This window comes from Ascaphus truei, chromosome 7, assembly GCF_040206685.1.
Source record: "Ascaphus truei isolate aAscTru1 chromosome 7, aAscTru1.hap1, whole genome shotgun sequence".
Lineage (NCBI taxonomy): Eukaryota > Metazoa > Chordata > Amphibia > Anura > Ascaphidae > Ascaphus > Ascaphus truei.
In genome coordinates, this window is record NC_134489.1 from 23,913,639 (window position 1) to 23,933,889 (window position 20,251).

At 49.6% G+C, this 20,251-nt stretch overlaps 2 protein-coding genes across 3 annotated transcripts in view; both read left to right on the forward strand.

Moving 5' to 3' along the window:
* Window positions 1–5,015, forward strand: part of TRPM8 (transient receptor potential cation channel subfamily M member 8) — a 99,111-nt gene extending 94,096 nt beyond the window's left edge. For both annotated transcript variants that reach the window (XM_075607352.1, XM_075607354.1), the window contains exon 29: window positions 4,891–5,015. The gene's annotated coding sequence lies outside the window, so the exon portion shown is untranslated. The remainder of the gene's footprint in view (window positions 1–4,890) is intronic.
* Window positions 3,728–20,251, forward strand: part of SPP2 (secreted phosphoprotein 2) — a 37,563-nt gene continuing 21,039 nt past the window's right edge. The window contains exons 1-5 of the mRNA XM_075609975.1: window positions 3,728–3,779; window positions 4,891–5,015; window positions 5,271–5,399; window positions 10,539–10,676; window positions 11,759–11,810. Of these exons, the coding sequence (XP_075466090.1) occupies window positions 3,728–3,779; window positions 4,891–5,015; window positions 5,271–5,399; window positions 10,539–10,676; window positions 11,759–11,810 (496 nt within the window). The remainder of the gene's footprint in view (window positions 3,780–4,890; window positions 5,016–5,270; window positions 5,400–10,538; window positions 10,677–11,758; window positions 11,811–20,251) is intronic.

The following is a 20,251-nucleotide window of genomic DNA, read 5'->3' on the forward strand; positions in this document are numbered from 1 at the left end:
AGCCCCCCCCCCAAAAAACAAAAAAAAACCACACGGTATTACTTTTTCTTTTTCCCCACATTATCCCCCAATGACCCAAACCTCTTGACGGTCACTGAAGGTGGGATCATGTCCGAGTCTGTCTCTCTGGAAACATCCATAGTATGTTCCTCTTTGGATAAGGAAAGTTCCTCTACATCGTCGGAGTCCTCAGCTCTTGACCCCCAATCCTTTCTGAGAGCAGAAAAACGGTTTTTCGTAGCTACCTGAGGAACTTTACCAGCGGGACCTGCAGGATGTCGAAGAGTCCCTCCAAGTTTTTTCACCATGCTCTTCTTCCTTTTCTTTTTCCCCTGTGCCCAAATCTGTTCACTTTCTTTTTCTTTATTATTATTTTCCCTCACTTGGGTTTCCATCAAAGTAGGATCATCTGATTCCCCAGATTGTTCCCCTGCTGGGAGTAGATTTGGGGAGGTTCCTTCTAAGGGGTCTTCTGACATTTCCTGGGCCTTGGTTACACTCACAATAATTGTTTTTTCTGTAAGTGTTTCTGGGCAAACTGCATCCTCAGGTGGTCCAGGACAAGCTCCGTCCCCAGGAGGATCTAAGCAAGCGCCATCCCTAGGCTGAACCAGACCAACCCCATCTGCAGGCGGATCCAGACAAATTCTGTCTGCAACTTTCAGGGCCCGGTCATAAAGTGCTTCATTGTCTTCGAAGTCCACTTCCTGCTCCCATACTTTTGAAATATTATGCCAGGCTTCTGCGCAATTCGTGTATGAATGTCCAAATTTATTGCATAAATTACATCTGATGTTTGTACAACTTGCCCTCTCGTGGCCCAAGGAGTGGCACAAGTTGCATTTTAGAACATCACAAGACATGCTTAAATGTCTGGCTGAACCACATCTATGGCACAAGGTTGGCTGCCCATAGTAAAAACAATTTCCTTTTTCTCTTCCTATGAAGAAGGAGTTGGGCAAATGCTTTGTAACATTGCCATGCCGCCAAAGTCTGACTTGCACCTTCCAACCTCCAACCCAAATTTCTTCTGAGTCCATAATTCTTGTAGGTGGAGCCAGTACTTCGCATTGTCTGCCAAGCCATATCAGAATATCTGATATTGGGACTGATTCGTGTCTGAAGGGAATTGTCACCGACTTTGTTTCCGGTTTGGACACAGGAATAGCTGCAAAGGACTTCCATAATTCTGAATTTTTAAGACTCTCATATTTTGTCCAAAAGTAGTCCAGAGCCTGAGGTCTCTTAAAGCTGACATCATATTCGCATGAACCTGGAACATGGATAAGGGCATAAATGTCATCCTCACTGAAGCCCAAAGATTCTTTCAATAGATGTTTTCCTACAAAAATCCTATCAGGCTTCATTTCCTCTGCACCCTTATATCTCAATTTTACCACGTTCCTCCTTTTTTAAAGGTTGTGCATTTCTGGTCACAGCGCTCACAAAGGATCTCCCACTCCAGGCTGAAGGGGGTGCTGTGTGAACTGGGGTTACCTTGATGCCATTACTTTGCTTTACCCCATCTTCTGATTGGGCCACTCTATCAGGAACTGTTTGGATAGAAGCAACACTTTCAGTCTCTACAACCTTAACTTCACTCCCAGGCACTATAAGGTTAATGCAGTCTCCATTGCTACTAATTACCACCTGCTGTTCTCCTCTCTCAGAGTTCTGAATCCCAGGACCAGCTAATAAGCAGGGGTGTGGTTCTGTAAGTCCAGGTGAGCATGGGTTCTTTGGCTCACTGCTCTCAGCAGCAGCAAACTCCATTTCCAGCTGAACTCCTCTCAGAGTTTCTAGGTTCTTGCTTTGCTGCTCTCCAGATTTCTTTGTAATTTCTTTAACTTCTCCCAGCGTGGGAGTCTGAGATAACCCAACATCACAGGTGTCTGCTGCTTTCTTTGCATGCAATGGTCTTTTAATCAGATCTTCTGCTACTAACCCCTGGGATGCTGGAAGCTCTGGAACAGATCCTTGCTCACAGTCTGATACACCCTGAGGGGAGTCCCCTTCCCTGAAGTCTTTGGACCCTATTACAGGGCTGTTACCTTCTCCTGTGGAAACCTTTAGCCGCCGGTCCTTTGCTTTCTTTGTTTTTGCAACTTTACCCTTTGGGGTTTTCTTGGCAGTTGGTGGAATTAAACTGTCAGGATCTGAATCAGAATTTTCCTGGGATAAGTTCTCTGTTTTATCTTTAGACTTTGCAGACTTGTTCTGGGATCTAGTTTCTCTCCCACTTCTTGTAGGCATCACCAAACTTATCTTTTCTTGTGAGCATTTAATGGGGTTTTGGCTTCCGTTTCCACAATATGAATCTGCACCTTGTTCTGCACTTTGCTCTGCACCCTGCTCAGCATTTTGCTCTGCGCCCCGCTCTGCGCCCTGCTCAGCACCCTGTTCAGCACCGTGGGTTAGCATTTCAATAGTTTTTAAAAGGGAACGTTTCTGTTTGACTGGAACCCCTGTTATTTTAGCAATCTCAACCTCCAACCGGGTTAATTCAACATGCAGATGATTTATTTGCCTCTTGCGCACGTCTGTCTCACGACCACGACATCTCTTTAACTTAATATTTTCTATTTCCAATTCTTCTACCTTCCTGTTATACTTCTTCAATAAAGCTCGCTTCTCTTCTTTCTTAAGCAGACTCTGTTCTGCTCTTTCCTTTCTCTCCAAACTCTCCTGTACCTTGCATTCAGCCTCACCAAGGCCTACACCACTGCTGCAGCCTGCAGCCTCTCCTACTTCGATCTCCAACTCACAGCCACCAACCCCTGGGTCTAAGGCCATCCTGGCTTCCCTGCAGGAGCTCACCTGCAGCCCATCCTGGAGGAGTTATAGCGAGCGGTTATATGGAGCAATAGGAGGAGTTATAGGGAGGGGTTATATGGGGCAATATTAGGAGTTATAGGGAGGGGTTATATGGGGCAATATTAGGAGTTATAGGGAGGGGTTATATGGAGCAATAGGAGGAGTTATAGCGAGCGGTTATATGGGGCAATAGGAGGAGTTATATGGAGCAATAGGAGGAGTTATAGGGAGCGGTTATATGGAGCAATAGGAGGAGTTATAGGGAGGGGTTATATGGGGCAATATTAGGAGTTATAGGGAGGGGTTATATGGGGCAATATGAGGAGTTATAGGGAGGGGTTATATGGTGCAATAAGCGACGTATGGAGAAATAGTAGGAGTGGTTATGAAGAAATAGGAGGAATTATAGGGAGAGGTTATATACGGCAATAGGAAAAGTTACATAATGAAATGTAGGAAATTCTGGGTATTTATGTGTAATATCAAATGTAAGAAACCGGATTATCTAGCTAGTTAAATCGGACAAAGTTGTGTGCAGAAAGTGGCGCAGTGCGTCAGTGACATTTCCGTGTCCTATCAGCTCTCCCGCTGAAGAGCTGGATACCAAGACAGCGCGGCGTGATTCTGCGCGGGTCTCACCTGCAGTTCCGAGCTGGCAGGATTCCAGGGGAGAGTATTGGGCGAGGGAAGGACAAACAGGACTGGCGGAGTCACTGTAAACATGGCAGGGAGAGCACATGATGCAATTATTGTCTGTTTCTATGTAATGTACAAAACCCCAAGGGCTCAAGGCCAGAAAAACAGAAATGTTAAATATTTACCCGCGGTGGGATCAGAGCGAGGGGAGAGGGTGTTATAAAAGGGCAGCAGTACAGTGAGGGGGTCTCACACAGGACGCCCTACGGAGCTCAGCATGATGAGGATCTTGCTCAGCACTCTGCTTGTGCAGATACTCTGCTGTTCAGGTAAACACAGGGGGTGTGGTGTACTCAGGAGGAGGGTTACCATCAGGTAATATACTCTAGCAGTATCTTTTGGACGCTACATTTAATGGCACAATATTTCTGTATGTCCCGTTGCAATGCAGAATACATATTCCCTCTAAAGGCCGTGTTCTGGTGCCACCCCACGTTTAAGTCAATGGAAGTGCAGTGTTAACTGTGCATTACCGTGCTGAACAGGTTAACAATTAACCTCTCTGTCTATACAAGGGTGGCCAACGCCAGTCCTCACGGGCCACCAACAGGTCAGGATTCCAGGATATCCCTGCTTCAGCACAGGTGGCTCAGTCATAATGGCACCACCTGTGCTGAAGCAGGGATGTCCTGGAAACCTGACCTGTTGGTGGCCCTTGAGGACTAGAGGTGTCCGTCCCTGGTCTATGTGCAATAGTGGGTAGGACTGGCAGTGCCACTACTTTCTTGCTTTAGAAAGCTACACTTTCACCTGTTGTTCATTTATCACATTTGATTCAATGTTCGTGTCCTTGTTACAGAGCATGAACCTACTCACAGCTTTGTCTAACGAGCACGTTAAGAATCGCTCACCTGCTGTCTCCCAGCGTAATACTTAGATTGTAAGCTCTCCGAGGCAGGGATTTTCTCCCCTAGTGTACCCCTGTATTGTATTGCCTCTTTTGTAATGAGCTGAGTACACTGTGGGACGCTATATAAATGAAGATATACATACTATCCCATAGAGCAGCCCAATAAGAAAGCGCACAGCCCTAACCCCCTGCAGTTTGTAGCCCCAGAGAGATCCGGGTGTGAAATGTAGTTTACCCTCCGCAGACATATCATGTCACAAGCTGGAGTCTTCCAGTGACGCTGGAGCCGCTCTTTATAAATCTGCCGGTATATCATCATTATTAATATGATATCACCATTGATCATTGACACTAATCTGTATAACAAGTTCCCCTTCTGCTTTTATTATGTCATTCTTTAGTTTTACGAACAAAATGATTAAGGTAAAAAGAACGTGGATTTCCACCTTGGTATATATTACCGTGGTGGTACTTTCGTACAGTGATCAGCCCCCATGTGGGCGACGTGTAAATAAATCTGTCTGCCTCAGGGTTACCAGTTGATGATGACAAAGAGGGTATAATGAGAGCAGCCCTGAACGCCTCCCTCTCTCGGGTGAACAGCCAGTCCTGGGGGACGAGCCTACTCAGGGTGACGAGGAGCATTGTAAAGCGGGTGAGTCCTTTCAGCAGGGGAAGCGGGTTTCTCACCCACAGTACCCTCCAGTAATACGCCCGTGTCACAGCTCAGCATCTCACGTATACAGCCAGGGAAATACATCTGTATTGTCCCAGTTTGCAAGTAGATCTCCTTTGGACTTGAAGAGGCGCCCCGTCGCCCACCTTAGAGGCTAGGTCTCTCCGGGACAGCAGTTAGGGGTTGGAACAGCGGGGGTAAGAGGGGAGAGTGACATTTCTGCCCTGGTCACAGGTGAATTATCTGGGGGAAGGTGACGCTGACTATGACATATCTCTGGAATTCAGCGTCCGAGAGACCACCTGCAATAAGAACTCTGCCCAGGACCCCATGACATGTGCCTTCAGATTGGGACGCTACGTGGTAAGTGGAGGCTAGACACTAAACCCCCCCCCCACCACCCTCCCTTACCCATTCCCAGATTCTTCATCAGTGCAATGTAATTTATTATCCTCAATATTGTATGGGATTATGGCCATTGTCTGCTAAGTGATGCCATTTCCTGTTCCATATTCAGGTTACTGGGCTGTAAGCTATCTTCCAGCACTGGAAGGTGTCTTATGCAGTAGCAGCACTTAGTAGATATGGGCCCATATGTATATGAACCGTATGCTTTGAATTTGAAGATGTCTATTTATAATGTCTAATGAATGACCTGCTACAGTACTTTGTTGCACTCATGGGGCACTGATGGTTACTGTTGCATGTGCTGTGGTTTAAAAGACGATTTAAGAGAGGGAAGACATACAGTATTAGTGAAGGGAATGTTTTGTATTAATTATTAACGGCAACAATTAGTAAAGAAAATGATATTATAAACAAAGCCATATGTGCCAAAAGAAAGAATGGTTAGTTACCAAATGCACAAAAATCAGAGAAATCAATAATCAGAAAAATATATAGTACTAGATCTGAACATAAGTTTATTTACTGTCCCAGAACGTCCAAGTAAATCAGTCTGAAGTCGCTGCTCTCTTCTCCACAGGAGAGTAGTACTCGAACTCCATAGTGTAGTACAGCGGTGCGCAAACTGGGGGGTGGGACTTTTGCTGGGGGGGGGGGCGCGGGCGGTTGCAGAGCCCTCGCGCTCTTCCCCCTCGGCATTTAAATTAAATGCCAGGGGAGGCGTGAGGCCTCTGTAACTTACTTGCCTGCTGCCAGGCGGGTTTTCGGCGACACGTCGCCATGGCAACACGGCGTCAAATGACGCCGCGGGGTCATGGTGTGACGTCACATGACTTCCGCACACCGGAAAGAAACGTAGGGGGGCGCGATCACCGGGGGGAGTAGGCAGGGGGGCGTAGCGCGAATACTTTGCGCACCCCTGGTGTAATATAGTGTCTTTCAACAGGGGTTTCTGAGTACCCTTGGGTTCCAGGGGCATCTATAAAGGGTTCCCTGCAATTTTCATGTAATTTAAAAATTGTACCACTTACCGAAGAATTTACAATGCCTCTGATCTCAGACACGCTATTAGAGAGGGTTGGGGTACCTTACAATGTATCTGATCTCAGACGTGCTATTAGAGAGGGTTGGGGTTCCTTACAATGCATCTGATCTCAGACGCGCTATTAGAGAGGGTTGGGGTTCCTTACAATGCCTCTGATCTCAGACGCGCTATTAGAGAGGGTTGGGGTTCCTCACAATGCATCTGATCTCAGACGCGCTGTTAGAGAGGGTTGGGGTTCCTTACAAGGCATCAGATCTCAGACGCACTGTTAGAGAGGGTTGGGGTTCCTTACAAGGCATCTGATCTCAGACGCGCTATTAGAGAGGGTTGGGGTTCCTTACAATGCATTTGATCTCAGACGCGCTATTAGAGAGGGTTGGGGCTCCTTTAATGCATTTGATCTCAGACGCGCTATTAGAGAGGGTTGGGGTTCCTTACAATGCATCTGATATCAGACACGCTATTAGAGAGGGTTGGGGTTCCTTACAATGCATCTGATCTCAGACGCGCTATTAGAGAGGGTTGGGGTTCCTTACAATGCATCTGATCTCAGACGCGCTGTTAGAGAAGGTTGGGGTTTGTAGCATTTACTTCAAAAACAGAAAGAAGCACATAAGGGTAAGAATCCGTTACTATAAATATAGAAGTGCAAATAGCTAAAACAGGGGTGTGTGCCAAGCATGCGCATTCTAAGGCCGCGCTTATAGTGACGGCGACCGAAAACAAATGCATTTCTGCCGCAGCGTGCGCTTATAGTAAACACGACGGCGACAATGCGACCGTCACGAAAACTGGTAGCCGGCAAAATTAGATTTTTCAAGGGCTGTCGCCATATGTGATGGCCCTTGAACCAATCAAATGGCCGGAAACCCGCGGCTCCGCCGGGTGAAATATAACTTTTGCTGGTGGCGACGGGTGACGTCACCCGCTGTGTCGCCGTCACCATCAACGGCACTGTAGGCGCGACCTTAGGCTAACTTCTTTGCGTTTTGTCACTGAAATTGTGTTTTGATTTTTAATTAAAACAATCACCATCACAAATACAATGTTAGTGACAAAATAGTGACAAAAGACAAAGAAGTTTCACTTAAAATGCGCATGCTCGGCACACACACACACACACTTTTTTTGGTTTAGGAACCCTATGTGAAATTCTGAGGAACCCCGACCCTCTCTAATAGCACGTCTGAGATCAGATGCATTGTAAGGAACCCCAACCCTCTCTAATAGCGCGTCTGAGATCAGATGCATTGTAAGGAACCCCAACCCTCTCTAATAGCGCGTCTGAGATCAGATGCATTGTAATGTACCCCAACCCTCTCTAATAGCGCGTCTGAGATCAGATGTATTGTAAGGAACCCCAACCCTCTCTAATAGCACGTCTGTGATCAGATGCATTGTAAGGAACCCCAACCCTCTCTAATAGCGCGTCTGAGATCAGATGCATTGTAAGGAACCCCAACCCTCTCTAATAGCGCGTCTGAGATCAGATACATTGTAAGGAACCCCAACCCTCTCTAATAGCGCGTCTGAGATCAGATGCATTGTAAGGAACCCCAACCCTCTCTAATAGCGCGTCTGAGATCAGATGCATTGTAAGGTACCCCAACCCTCTCTAACTGCATGTCTGAGATCAGATGCATTGTAAGGAACCCCAGCCCTCTCTAACTGCATGTCTGAGATCAGATGCATTGTAAGGTACCCCAACCCTCTCTAACTGCATGTCTGAGATCAGATGCATTGTAAGGAACCCCAACCCTCTATAATAGCATGTCTGAGATCAGATGCATTGTAAGGTACCCCAACCCTCTCTAATAGCGCGTCTGAGATCAGATACATTGTAAGGTACCCCAACCCTCTCTAATAGCGCGTCTGAGATCAGATGCATTGTAAGGTATCCCAACCCTCTCTAACTGCGTATCTGAGATCAGATACATTGTAAGGTACCCCAACCCTCTCTAATAGCGCGTCTGAGATCAGATGCATTGTAAGGTACCCCAACCCTCTCTAATAGCGCGTCTGAGATCAGGTGCATTGTAAGGTACCCCAACCCTCTCTAATAGCGCGTCTGAGATCAGATGCATTGTAAGGTACCCCAACCCTGAATGTCTCTCTGCTATATCATCCTGGATAGCCCTCCGACGCCTTAAACTCAACATGGCTAAAACAGAGCTCCTCATACTTCCTCCCAAACCTGGCCCTACTACCTCCTTCCACATTACTGTTGGAACTACAATCATTCACCCAGTAGCCCAAGCACGCTGCCTAGGGGTCACATTCGACTCCTCTCTCACATTCGCCCCTCACATTCAAAACATTTCTAAAACCTGTCGCTTTTTCCTCCGCAATATAACAAAGATATGCCCTTTCCTCTGTTGTTCGACTGATAAAACTCTGACTCAGGCCCTCATTCTCTCCCGTCTTGATTACTGTAACCTCCTGCTGTCCGGCCTTCCTGCCTCTCACCTGTCTCCCCTACAATCTATCCTAAATGCTGCTGCCAGAATCACTCTACTCTTTCCTAGATCTGTCTCAGCATCACCCCTCATGAAATCCCTCTCCTGGTTTCCTATCAAATCCCGCATCTCACACTCCATTCTTCTCCTCACTTTTAAAGCTTTACATTCTTCTGCCCCTCCTTACATCTCATCCCTAATTTCTCGGTATGCACCATCCAGACTCTTGCGTTCTTCTCAAGGATATCTTCTTTCTACCCCGTTTGTATCTAAAGCCCTCTCCCGCCTTAAACCCTTTTCACTGACTGCCCCACACCTCTGGAATGCCCTTCCCCTCAGTACCCGACTAGCACCCTCTCTATCCACCTTTAAGACCCACCTTAAGACACACTTGCTTAAAGAAGCATATGAATAGCACTGTGAACATTCTGAACACATGATACATAAAGCTTGGCCCCCTGCAGACGCACGTACTAGAACTCCCTCCTACTGTCTCTGTACGTTCTCCCTACCTACCAATTAGACTGTAAGCTCCTCGGGGCAGGGACTCCTCTTCCGAAATGTTACTTTTATGTCTAAAGCACTTATTCCCATGATCTGTTATTTATATTATCTGTTATTTATTTGATTACCACATGTATTACTACTGTGAAGCGCTATGTACACTAATGGCGCTATATAAATAAAGACATACAATACAATACAATACAACCCTCTCTAATAGCATGTCTGAGATCAGATGCATTGTAAGGTACCCCAACCCTCTCTAATAGCGTGTCTGAGATCAGATACATTGTAAGTAACCCCAACCCTCTCTAATAGCGTGTCTGTGATCAGATGCATTGTAAGGAACCCCAACCCTCTCTAACTGCGTATCTGAGATCAGATGCATTGTAAGGTACCCCAACCCTCTCTAATAGCGCGTCTGAGATCAGGTGCATTGTAAGTTACCCCAACCCTCTCTAATAGCGCGTCTGAGTTCAGATGCATTGTAAGGTACCCCAACCCTCTCTAATAGCGCGTCTGAGATCAGATGTATTGTAAGGTACCCCAACCCTCTCTAATAGCGCGTCTGAGATCAGATGCATTGTAAGGTACCCCAACCCTCTCTAATAGCGCGTCTGAGATCAGATGCATTGTAAGGAACCCCAACCCTCTCTAATAGCGCGTCTGAGATCAGATGCATTGTAAATTCTTCTGTATTTAGTACAATTTTCAAATGACCAGAAGATTGCAGGGAACCCTTTAGGGATGCTCGGGGAACCCTTTAGGGATGCTCGGGGAACCCTTTAGGGATGCTCGGGGAACCCTTTAGGGATGCACGGGGAACCCTTTAGGGATGCTCGGGGGACCCAAAAGTTCCTAGGAACCCCTGTTGAAAAACACTGAGCTAGATACTGTAGTTTGGTGAACCAGTGATACGTATCACTGTCCTGTAACCCTAAAGTTAGCAGACTCCGTATCTCTGACCCGATTCTGTAATGTGTTTGAAGTAGGACTGATACCAGCTCATGGCTCTCGTGTTGGCTCTGTGTAGCCGGGGTCTCGTGTAGCACGTAATGCCCACAGTCTGGCGCTGGCTGCGGGTTCCCACAGGGTCTGACGTTGGATTCTCCCTCCCAGCAACAAGCATCCTGCAGGAGCCGGGTCCGGGTCTCTGGCGGACAAGCCAGGGCTGTGAGTGCAGATTGCCACCGACCTCGCTCCAGTTCCGAATCATCGAGCAGTGAGGAGGTGAGGAGCAAGGGTGGGGGCGGGTATGTGCACTGTGTGTCTGGGTATGTGCACTGTGTGTCTGGGTATGTGCACTGTGTGTCTGGGTATGTGCACCGTGTGTCTGGGTATGTGCACCGTGTGTCTGGGTATGTGCACCGTGTGTCTGGGTATGTGCACCGTGTGTCTGGGTATGTGCACCGTGTGTCTGGGTATGTGCTCTGTGTGTCTGGGTATGTGCACTGTGTGTCTGGGTATGTGCTCTGTGTGTCTGGGTATGTGCTCTGTGTGTCTGGGTATGTGCACCGTGTGTCTGGGTATGTGCACCGTGTGTCTGGGTATGTGCACCGTGTGTCTGGGTATGTGCACCGTGTGTCTGGGTATGTGCACCGTGTGTCTGGGTATGTGCACCGTGTGTCTGGGTATGTGCACCGTGTGTCTGGGTATGTGCACCGTGTGTCTGGGTATGTGCACCGTGTGTCTGGGTATGTGCACCGTGTGTCTGGGTATGTGCACCGTGTGTCTGGGTATGTGCACCGTGTGTCTGGGTATGTGCACCGTGTGTCTGGGTATGTGCACCGTGTGTCTGGGTATGTGCACCGTGTGTCTGGGTATGTGCACCGTGTGTCTGGGTATGTGCACCGTGTGTCTGGGTATGTGCACCGTGTGTCTGGGTATGTGCACCGTGTGTCTGGGTATGTGCACCGTGTGTCTGGGTATGTGCACCGTGTGTCTGGGTATGTGCACCGTGTGTCTGGGTATGTGCACCGTGTGTCTGGGTATGTGCACCGTGTGTCTGGGTATGTGCACCGTGTGTCTGTGTGTGTACACTATCACTGGATATAAACGTGTGTGGGTGTGTATATATATATATACACACACAGTAGCGGCCTCATACGATCAGTAATGACAAAACATATTTCATGCAGCCATCTCTGGGGTGGAGTCCAGAAAGCAGTTTTCTGGTGCTTGGGAAGTGTAGGCTCACAGATGTCACTTACTTGCTCCCAAATTCTACTGAGTGGCGGCAGGCTGTATGCACAGGGCTCGTCAAATGTCACGAGCATCCGGTCATCACTTTTTGTTTTGTTTTTCTGTGCCAGACGTTCCAGAGAATCCTGAGCCCATACAGAGGCGGCTTCGGGCGGGAGCCAGGTAAGTGCTTATCAGAAGTCACTATGTGTGCAGAATGTGAGGCAGAATGACAGAGGGACAGCACCCCGGTCCTGCAACTGCCCCTGCTATTCCTCTACTGCCCCATACATCTCTGTCACTGCACCACTGTCTTGTACTCCACCCCTAACCAGCCCCCTCCTCCCACACAGCTATCACCTGCTGCTAATGCAGCGCTAAACTAAGGCTGCGTCCATAGAGACTGCAGCCGTGCGGGGGCGCGCAGAGGCTGAGGGACAGCGGTGCTTTCCCTGGCCTTAGTACACACGCCGTCCGGGGGCGTGTCTGGGGGCGTGTCTGGGGGCGGGCCACTGACGTCACGGAGCTGGTTCGCCCTCATTGGGCGAACCGCTCACGTGACCGCCCTATCGCGCGAGAAATCAGTTTTGACTGGCATCACGCGCCCGCACGCCGTATAGACGCGATCACTGCCTTTAGGCAGTCTGATCGGCGTGGTCTGCCCCTGTGTGGACGCAGCCTAAGCCTCTCAAACAGCAGTATCTGCAGCGCCCTCTACTGTTCCAAATGAGCTGTGTGTATTGGGGGTGGGAAGTTTTGTGTATTGGGGGTGGGAAGTTTTGTGTATTGGGGGTGGGAAGTTTTGTGTATTGGGGGTGGGAAGTTTTGTGTATTGGGGGTGGGAAGTTTTGTGTATTGGGGGTGGGAAGTTTTGTGTATTGGGGGTGGGAAGTTTTGTGTATTGGGGGTGGGAAGTTTTTTGATACATATCTTGTGGGGGGGAGACAGAATGAGTGAGCGTGGGGTAATTGAAGGAGGGAGAGGTGAGTGAGGAAAAGAGGGAGTAAGGCCGCGCTTATAGCGACGGCGACGTCGCCCGAAAACAAATACATTGCCGCCACGTGCGCTTACAGTGCATGCGATGGCGACAAGCAACGGAGCGACGTCGCCGTCGCGAAAATCTGAAGACGGCAAAATTTGATTTTTCAAGGGCCGGAACGTGACGGCCCTTGAACAAATCAAATTGACGGAATTCCGCAACCCTGTCGCCTTGCGAAACATAACTTTCGCCGGTGGCGACGGCGACGTCACCCGTCGTGTTCGCCAACGACGGCACTATAGACACGGCCTAAGAGTGAGAAGCAGGGGAGAGAAATACATGCGAGGCGGGATGGTGAGACGGAAGGGAGAGAAATACATGGGAAGGTGGCGGGGGGAAAGAGAGGGGGCTCGTGAGGTGTGAAATGGGGGGGGGTGGTGGGCAATACCGCCGACACAGCGTGGGGGGAGGAGTCCTGCTTAAAATGTTTGTCCCGGGACCCATGATTTCTGTTCTGTTGGCGGCCCTGAGTGTGTGTGTGTACCCTCTACTGTTCCACATAAGAGAGAGGGGTGTGTGTCTGTGTGTGTACCCCCTCTACTGTTCCACATAAGAGAGAGGGGTGTGTGTTTGTGTGTGTACCCCCTCTACTGTTCCACATAAGAGAGAGGGGTGTGTGTTTGTGTGTGTACCCCCTCTACTGTTCCACATAAGAGAGAGGGGTGTGTGTCTGTGTGTGTACCCCCTCTACTGTTCCACATAAGAGAGAGGGGTGTGTGTCTGTGTGTGTACCCCATCTACTGTTCCACATGAGAGAGAGGGGTGTGTGTCTGTGTGTGTACCCCATCTACTGTTCCACATGAGAGAGAGGGGTGTGTGTCTGTGTGTACCCCCTCTACTGTTCCACATAAGAGAGAGGGGTGTGTGTCTGTGTGTGTACCCCATCTACTGTTCCACATAAGAGAGAGGGGTGTGTGTCTGTGTGTGTACCCCATCTACTGTTCCACATGAGAGAGAGGGGTGTGTGTCTGTGTGTACCCCCTCTACTGTTCCAAATGAGAGAACGGTAGGTAGGTGTGTGTGTCTGTGTGTACCCCCTCTACTGTTCCAAATGAGAGAACGGTAGGTAGGTGTGTGTGTCTGTGTGTACCCCCTCTACTGTTCCAAATGAGAGAACGGTAGGTAGGTGTGTGTGTCTGTGTGTACCCCCTCTACTGTTCCAAATGAGAGAACGGTAGGTAGGTGTGTGTGTGTATGTGTGTACGTGTACCCTCTACTGTTTCACATGAACGGTAAATGTGTGTGTGTCGCCTGGGGAGGACACAATGTTACACTCTGTGTGTCCAGGTGAGAACCTCCGGCCTCTCTCACCCCACTTGTTTCTGCCCTGTCTGTTAAGAGAGATTCCCCTCCCAGTGGGATCCGCACGGAAGGAGGAATCGCGACCCGAACCCGCGGTGGGAGGAGCCCATGGAGTCCACAGGGTGGGAATAGGTGCAGTATGAAGGAGCTGATCACTCTCTTTCCCTCTCTCTTTCACTGTCTCTTTCACGCTCTCTCTCGCTCTCTCTCGCTCACTTTCTCTCTCTCTCTCTCCACATTTTGTCTCATGCTGTTGGTGTTTCTGACTCTCTCTCGCTCGCTTTCACTCTCTCTCTCTCGCTCTCTCTCTCTCCTTCACTCTCTCTCTCTCCACATTTTGTCTCATGCTGTTGGTGTTTCATTCTCTGCCCCCCAGATCCTGGCTGCAGTGAGGCAGGGTCACTCTCTTCCCTCCCAGTGCCTCCCTGAGGATGTATGAAGGACACTGACCTCTTGGGCTCTCTGGACTTTACCACTGCGCCTCATGTCCTGACAAATAGATTGTAAGCTCTTCGAGACAGGGACAGAATATCTCTCTTATTTTATTATTTACAATACTGAACAAGCTACGAAAATAACCTAATAAAAAGTACCATTATTATTCTGTATTAGTGTGAGATAAGAGGTCTGGTGGCCTGCTGTGCTGGGATCACCTTCAGGACACCGAGTGCCTTATTGCAGGGGGGTGCAAAAACTTTTTTTCCTGCGCCCCCCTGCCGGCTGTCCCCTCACTCCCGCGCCCCCCCCCCAACCCCAACTTGACGCCGCGTTGCCATGGCGACACAGGGAGGAAGCCGCCGGAGCCACGGTAAGTTAGGTTTACAGAGGACCTGCAGCTCCCCCGGCACTTAATTTAAGTGCCTTCGGGAAGCGCACGGGGCCTCTGTAAACCCCACGCTCCCTGTTGGCAGTCTCGCGCCCCCCCTGGGGGTCGTGCCCCACAGTTTGCGCACCGCTGCTATTGTATCCAACACAATGTCTACTTTCTGCCTCTGGAGGCATTTTGCAGAGACCACAGGCAGCAACCACCAGATGGCAGTGTATCCCAGTGAATGAGCGCCCGGCGAGACCTGTGGGTGAACTTCATTTTTGTACATTTTTTTAAAAAATAATTTATAATAAACTCCAAGAAAGCCTATGTGTGTAGACTAGAGCAGGGGTTTTCAACTTTTTTTTTTTTGGTAAGAAACCCTATAATTATATTGGGAAATTCTGAAGAACCCCAACCCTCTCTAATAGCGCGTCTGAGATCGGATGCATTGTAAGGAACCCCAACCCTCTCTAATAGCGCGTCTGAGATCAGATGCATTGTAAGGAACCCCAACCCTCTCTAATAGCGCGTCTGAAATCAGATGCATTATAAGAAACCCCAACACTCTCTAATAGCACGTCTGAGATTAGATGCATTGTAAGGAACCCCAACCCTCTCTAATAGCGCGTCTGAGATCAGATGCATTGTGAGGAACCCCAACCCTCTCTAATAGCGCGTCTGAGATCTGATGCATTGTAAGAAACCCCAACCCTCTCTAATAGCGTGTCTGAGATCAGATGCATTGTAAGGAACCCCAACCCTCTCTAATAGCGTGTCTGAGATCAGATGCATTGCAATGAACCCCAACCCTCTCTAATAGTGCGTCTGAGATCTGATGCATTGTAAGGTACCCCAACCCTCTCTAATAGCGCGTCTGAGATCAGATGCATTGTAAGGAACCCCAATCCTCTCTAATAGCGCATTTGAGATCAGATTAGTTGTACATTCTTCTGTATTTGGTGATGAAAATAGCAGGGAACTTTCTAGCGATGCTTGGGGGAACTCCTGTTGAATAAATACATTTATACTGGAGCTCTAGAGACCTCACAAGTGTCTTTTTAGAAATAAGGTATCAAAAGCTTGTGCTGCTGTATCATAACCCACTATTAATTATCCCAACCTGCAAGAAACCTATGCTTCAGGAGGAAAAGTCGTTTTGTTTTTTTCCGCTTCAGTTTAAGTTTCCGGAATTCCCACATCTCTGTCCCCTCCCGGGCTCCATCTCAATATTTCTGTATGTGATTCTTCTTTAGATTTTTAGGAAATATTTGTGTGTGTGTGTATTACAGTAAAAAGACCGACTCCACACAGGGCAAACCCCAAATCTGTTCAGCAAATCCCAATTTAAACAAGGCCCCACACACAAAAAAAAAATGAAATCTAATAATTTTCCAAAATAAAGTGCTGAAGGATTTCATAGTCCAACAAAGAAAGAACCGTGAAAACAATTTATACAAAAAAGTGTATCTTGCGCCAGCCTTAAGATTTCATTCTGTTATCCTAAACCAAAGAAAACTTTTCAGACGTGCACAAATGATTACAAAATGCCCGTACTTGTCTCGATTTACTTACTGTCATTTTATTTTGGTAAAAAGGGTATGAAATTCATCACTGCCGTTCTGCCACTAGTACACTCAGGTCCTGAGTGGGACTGGATCTTTAAAAGGGTGACACATCTGCTTTCAACATCCCATGGGGTGGAATATTTAGGCAAAGAAATGACGAAGTGCAAATAGGGTTGTCGTTATTATAAAGGAAATCATTAAAATATGTACGATTACGCACGCAACATGTATCTAAAGTCACTTTCCGCACTGCAAGACGGGACACGAACAGACTTCCAGTTACTGAGAACCATCCGCTGGCTTTGCACACACAGCCATTCATCTGATTTCACACTCTGCAAAGATGATTGATTTGACAATTAATACCCAGCACAAATATTACGTTAGACAGAAAGGTGTATTTCTCTTGATGACGTTTTGAGCCAAATCAGCTATTTGTGGCTGTAAATGTTACAGTTTTGGACAACTACATACAGTCTGATTTAAAACAAATCTAGTTTGCTCCAACAGCTGTCACTGGGCAGTAAAATAGGGGATTTAAATCACTTTGGATCATGCAAAGAATATAATATTTAGTTATATATTTTTTAAACAGCTCTCGCTGTTAGATTCGGGGAGAGCAATGTGAGACCTCCTGTCCCATATCTGGTTTGCACGTGTTTACTGACACAGCCTTGAAAAAGCAATGCAGCTTTTTATTCTAAAGACAGATAATCAGAGTATGGGACGTTCTGGATCCATGTCCCTTTTTTTTTAACTTCAGGTGTTTACCATAATGTCCCTTTCTCCTGCACCTTGGCTGTCCAGCCATAGAGATGGCAGAACAGCGCTCATAGCTAAATCATGTTCTAAGGAGCTTTCAATCTAATGATTTATCTATAAAATCTTTTACCAGGGAGTAATACAGTGAGAGTTCCCTCTCGTTTTCAGGCGTGTCCTGGGCACAGAGTTCTGATGCCAGATACACGGTTACATTAAGTGAGCCGGGCTATACATTATATATAAATACATTGCATGCACAGTAAGAGATACTACAGTATAGGTTATAGGCGTGTGTAACATAATGCTGACATCTGTAGTACAGAGACATGAAGGGACACAGGTGACACCAGGCTACCCCTCCCGCATGCCAGTCTCTGGGTGGGCCCTGGAGCTCTGTGGTGCATTCAACATGGGGCAGGTTAATCTCCCCCCTCCTTCCCTGGTTATCTGACTGCGCCTGGTGCATGCTAATCACTGGTGTTTCCTTGGTGACGGTCTCGGTAAGAAGAGGAAGAATGGGGAGTTGCTGAAGACGGGGCAGTGAGGCCTGATGGTGACCGTGCGCTGAGAGGGAGCGCGCACGAACAACGCTGATCTCTGTTACCCCGAGCAACCGGGAGCCCAGAGAAACGCGAACATTAGGAGCGATGGAGACCAGGCTGCCTCTGAAGTGGGGAAAACCCAGTCGGAGAACATGCGCCAGCTCCTGTGACCCACTGCAAGTCACCTCCCAACAAATTAGATTGTAAGCTTGGCGGGCAGTGAATGTATTGTGCCTGCAAACATCCATGCAGAGCTCCTTCTGCCCGATCTGAGTGTTTATCCTGTACAGTAGCGGGGCTCAACCTTTTTTTGGTTAGGGAACCCTAGAATTAGATTGTGAAATATTCTGGGGAACCCCAACCCTCTCCCCCCCCCCATACATCTCTCCTTCCCATCCCTGTCTTCCCTCCTCCACTTCACACTCCCCCTATCTCTGTTCCCCTTACACTCCCCCTTTCCCCCCTTATGCTCTCCCTCACTCTCTTTCTCTTCTCCCCTTAGTCTCGCCCTCTCTTCTCCCATTACATTCTCCCCCCACCATACACTCCCCTCTCTTCACCCTCACTGTCTTCCCTTACTCTCCCTATCTCTACTGCCCCCTTACACTCTTCCCTCTCTCTTGCCCCCTTACTCTCCCCCTTCTCTCTTCCCCCTCACACTCCCCCCTTCCCCCTCACACTTTCCCCTTCTCTCTCCTCCCTCACACTCTCACCATACTTCCCCCTCACACTCTCCCCCTCTCTCTTACCTCGGTACTCCCCCCTCTCTCTCTTGCCTCCTTACACTCTCCCCCTCTCTCCTCCCCTCTCTCTCCCCTCACACCTCCCTCCCCCCTTCCTCCTCACACTCTTCCCCTCACACTATCCCCCTTCTCTCTTCACACCCTCACACTCTCCCCCTCCTTCCCCTTCACACTCTCCCCTTTCTTCCCCCTCACACTCTCCTCACCCCTTCCCCCTCACTCTCCCTTTCTCTCTTCCCCCCCTCACACTCTCCCCTTTCTTCCTCCTCTTCTCCCCCCTCACACTCCCTCCCTTCCCCCTCACACTCCTCCCTTTCCCCCTCACTCTCCCCCTTTTCCCCCTCACACTCTCCCCCTCTTCCCCCTCAGTCCCCCCGTTAGCCCCCCGCACACTCCACCCTTTCCCCCTCACTCTCCCCCTCCTCCCCCTCACACTCTCCCCCTCCTTCCCCTCCTCACTCTTCCCCTCCTTCCCCCTCACACTCTCCCCCTCCTTCCCCCTCACACTCTCCCCCTCACTCTCCCCCTCCTTCCCCCGTCCCTCTTCCCCTCCTTCCCCCCTCACTCTTCCCCTCCTTCCCCCTCACACTCTCCCCCTCCTTCCCCCCTCACTCTTCCCCTCCTTCCCCCTCCTTCCCCCCCCTCACTCTTCCCCTCCTTTCCCCCTCACTCTTCCCCTCCTTCCCCCTCACACTCTCCCCCTCCTTCCCCCCTCACTCTTCCCCTCCTTCCCCCTCACACTCTCCCCCTCCTTCCCCCCTCACTCTTCCCCTCCTTCCCCCTCACACTCTCCCCCTCCTTCCCCCTCACACTCTCCCCCTCACTCTCATTCCCCTTCCCCCTCACTCTCCCCCTCCTTCCCCCCCTCACTCTTCCCCTCCTTCCCCTCACACTCTCCCCCTCCTTCCCCCTCACACTCTCCTTTCTCTCTTCTCCCCTCCCACTCTCCCCTTTCCCCCTAACACACTTCCCCTTCTCCCCTCACACTCTCCCTCCTTCCCCCCTCACACTCTCCTCCTCACTCTCCTTCCCCGTCCCCCTCACACTCTCCCCCTTCCCCCGCACACTCCTCCCCTTCCCCCTCACACTCTTTTTTTCTCTCTTCTCCCCTCCCACTCTCCCCCTCACACACTCCCCCCCTTTCTCCCCTCACACTCTCATCCTCCTTCCCCATCACACTCTCACCCTCCTTCCCCCATCACACTCTCACCCTCCTTCCCCCATCACACTCTCCCCCTCCTTCCCCATCACACTCTCCCCCTCCTTCCCCATCACACTCTCCCCCTTCTCTTTTCTCCCCTCACACTCTCCTCCTCCCCCCTCACACTCTCCCCCTCTCCCCCTCTCACTCTTCCCCCTTCTCTCTTCTCCCCTCACACTCTCCCCCTCTCCCCGTCTCCCCCTTCTCTCTTCTCCCCTCACACTCTCCCCCTCTCACACTCTCCCCGTTTCCCCTTCTCTCTTCTCCCCTCACACTCTCCGCCTCCTCCCCCCTCACACTCTCCCCCTCTCACACTCTCCCCCTTCTCTCTTCTCCCCTCACACTCTCCCCCTCTCACACTCTCCCCGTCTCCCCCTTCTCTCTTCTCCCCTCACACTCTCCCCCTCTCACACTCTCCCCGTTTCCCCTTCTCTCTTCTCCCCTCACACTCTCCGCCTCCTCCCCCCTCACACTCTCCCCCCTCACACTCTCCCCCTCTCACACTCTCCCCTCTTCTCCCCTCACACTCTCCCCCTCTCCCCCTCTCACACTCTCCCCCTTCTCTCTTCTCCCCTCACACTCTCCCCCTCTCACACTCTCCCCGTCTCCCCCTTCTCTCTTCTCCCCTCACACTCTCCCCCTCTCACACTCTCCCCGTT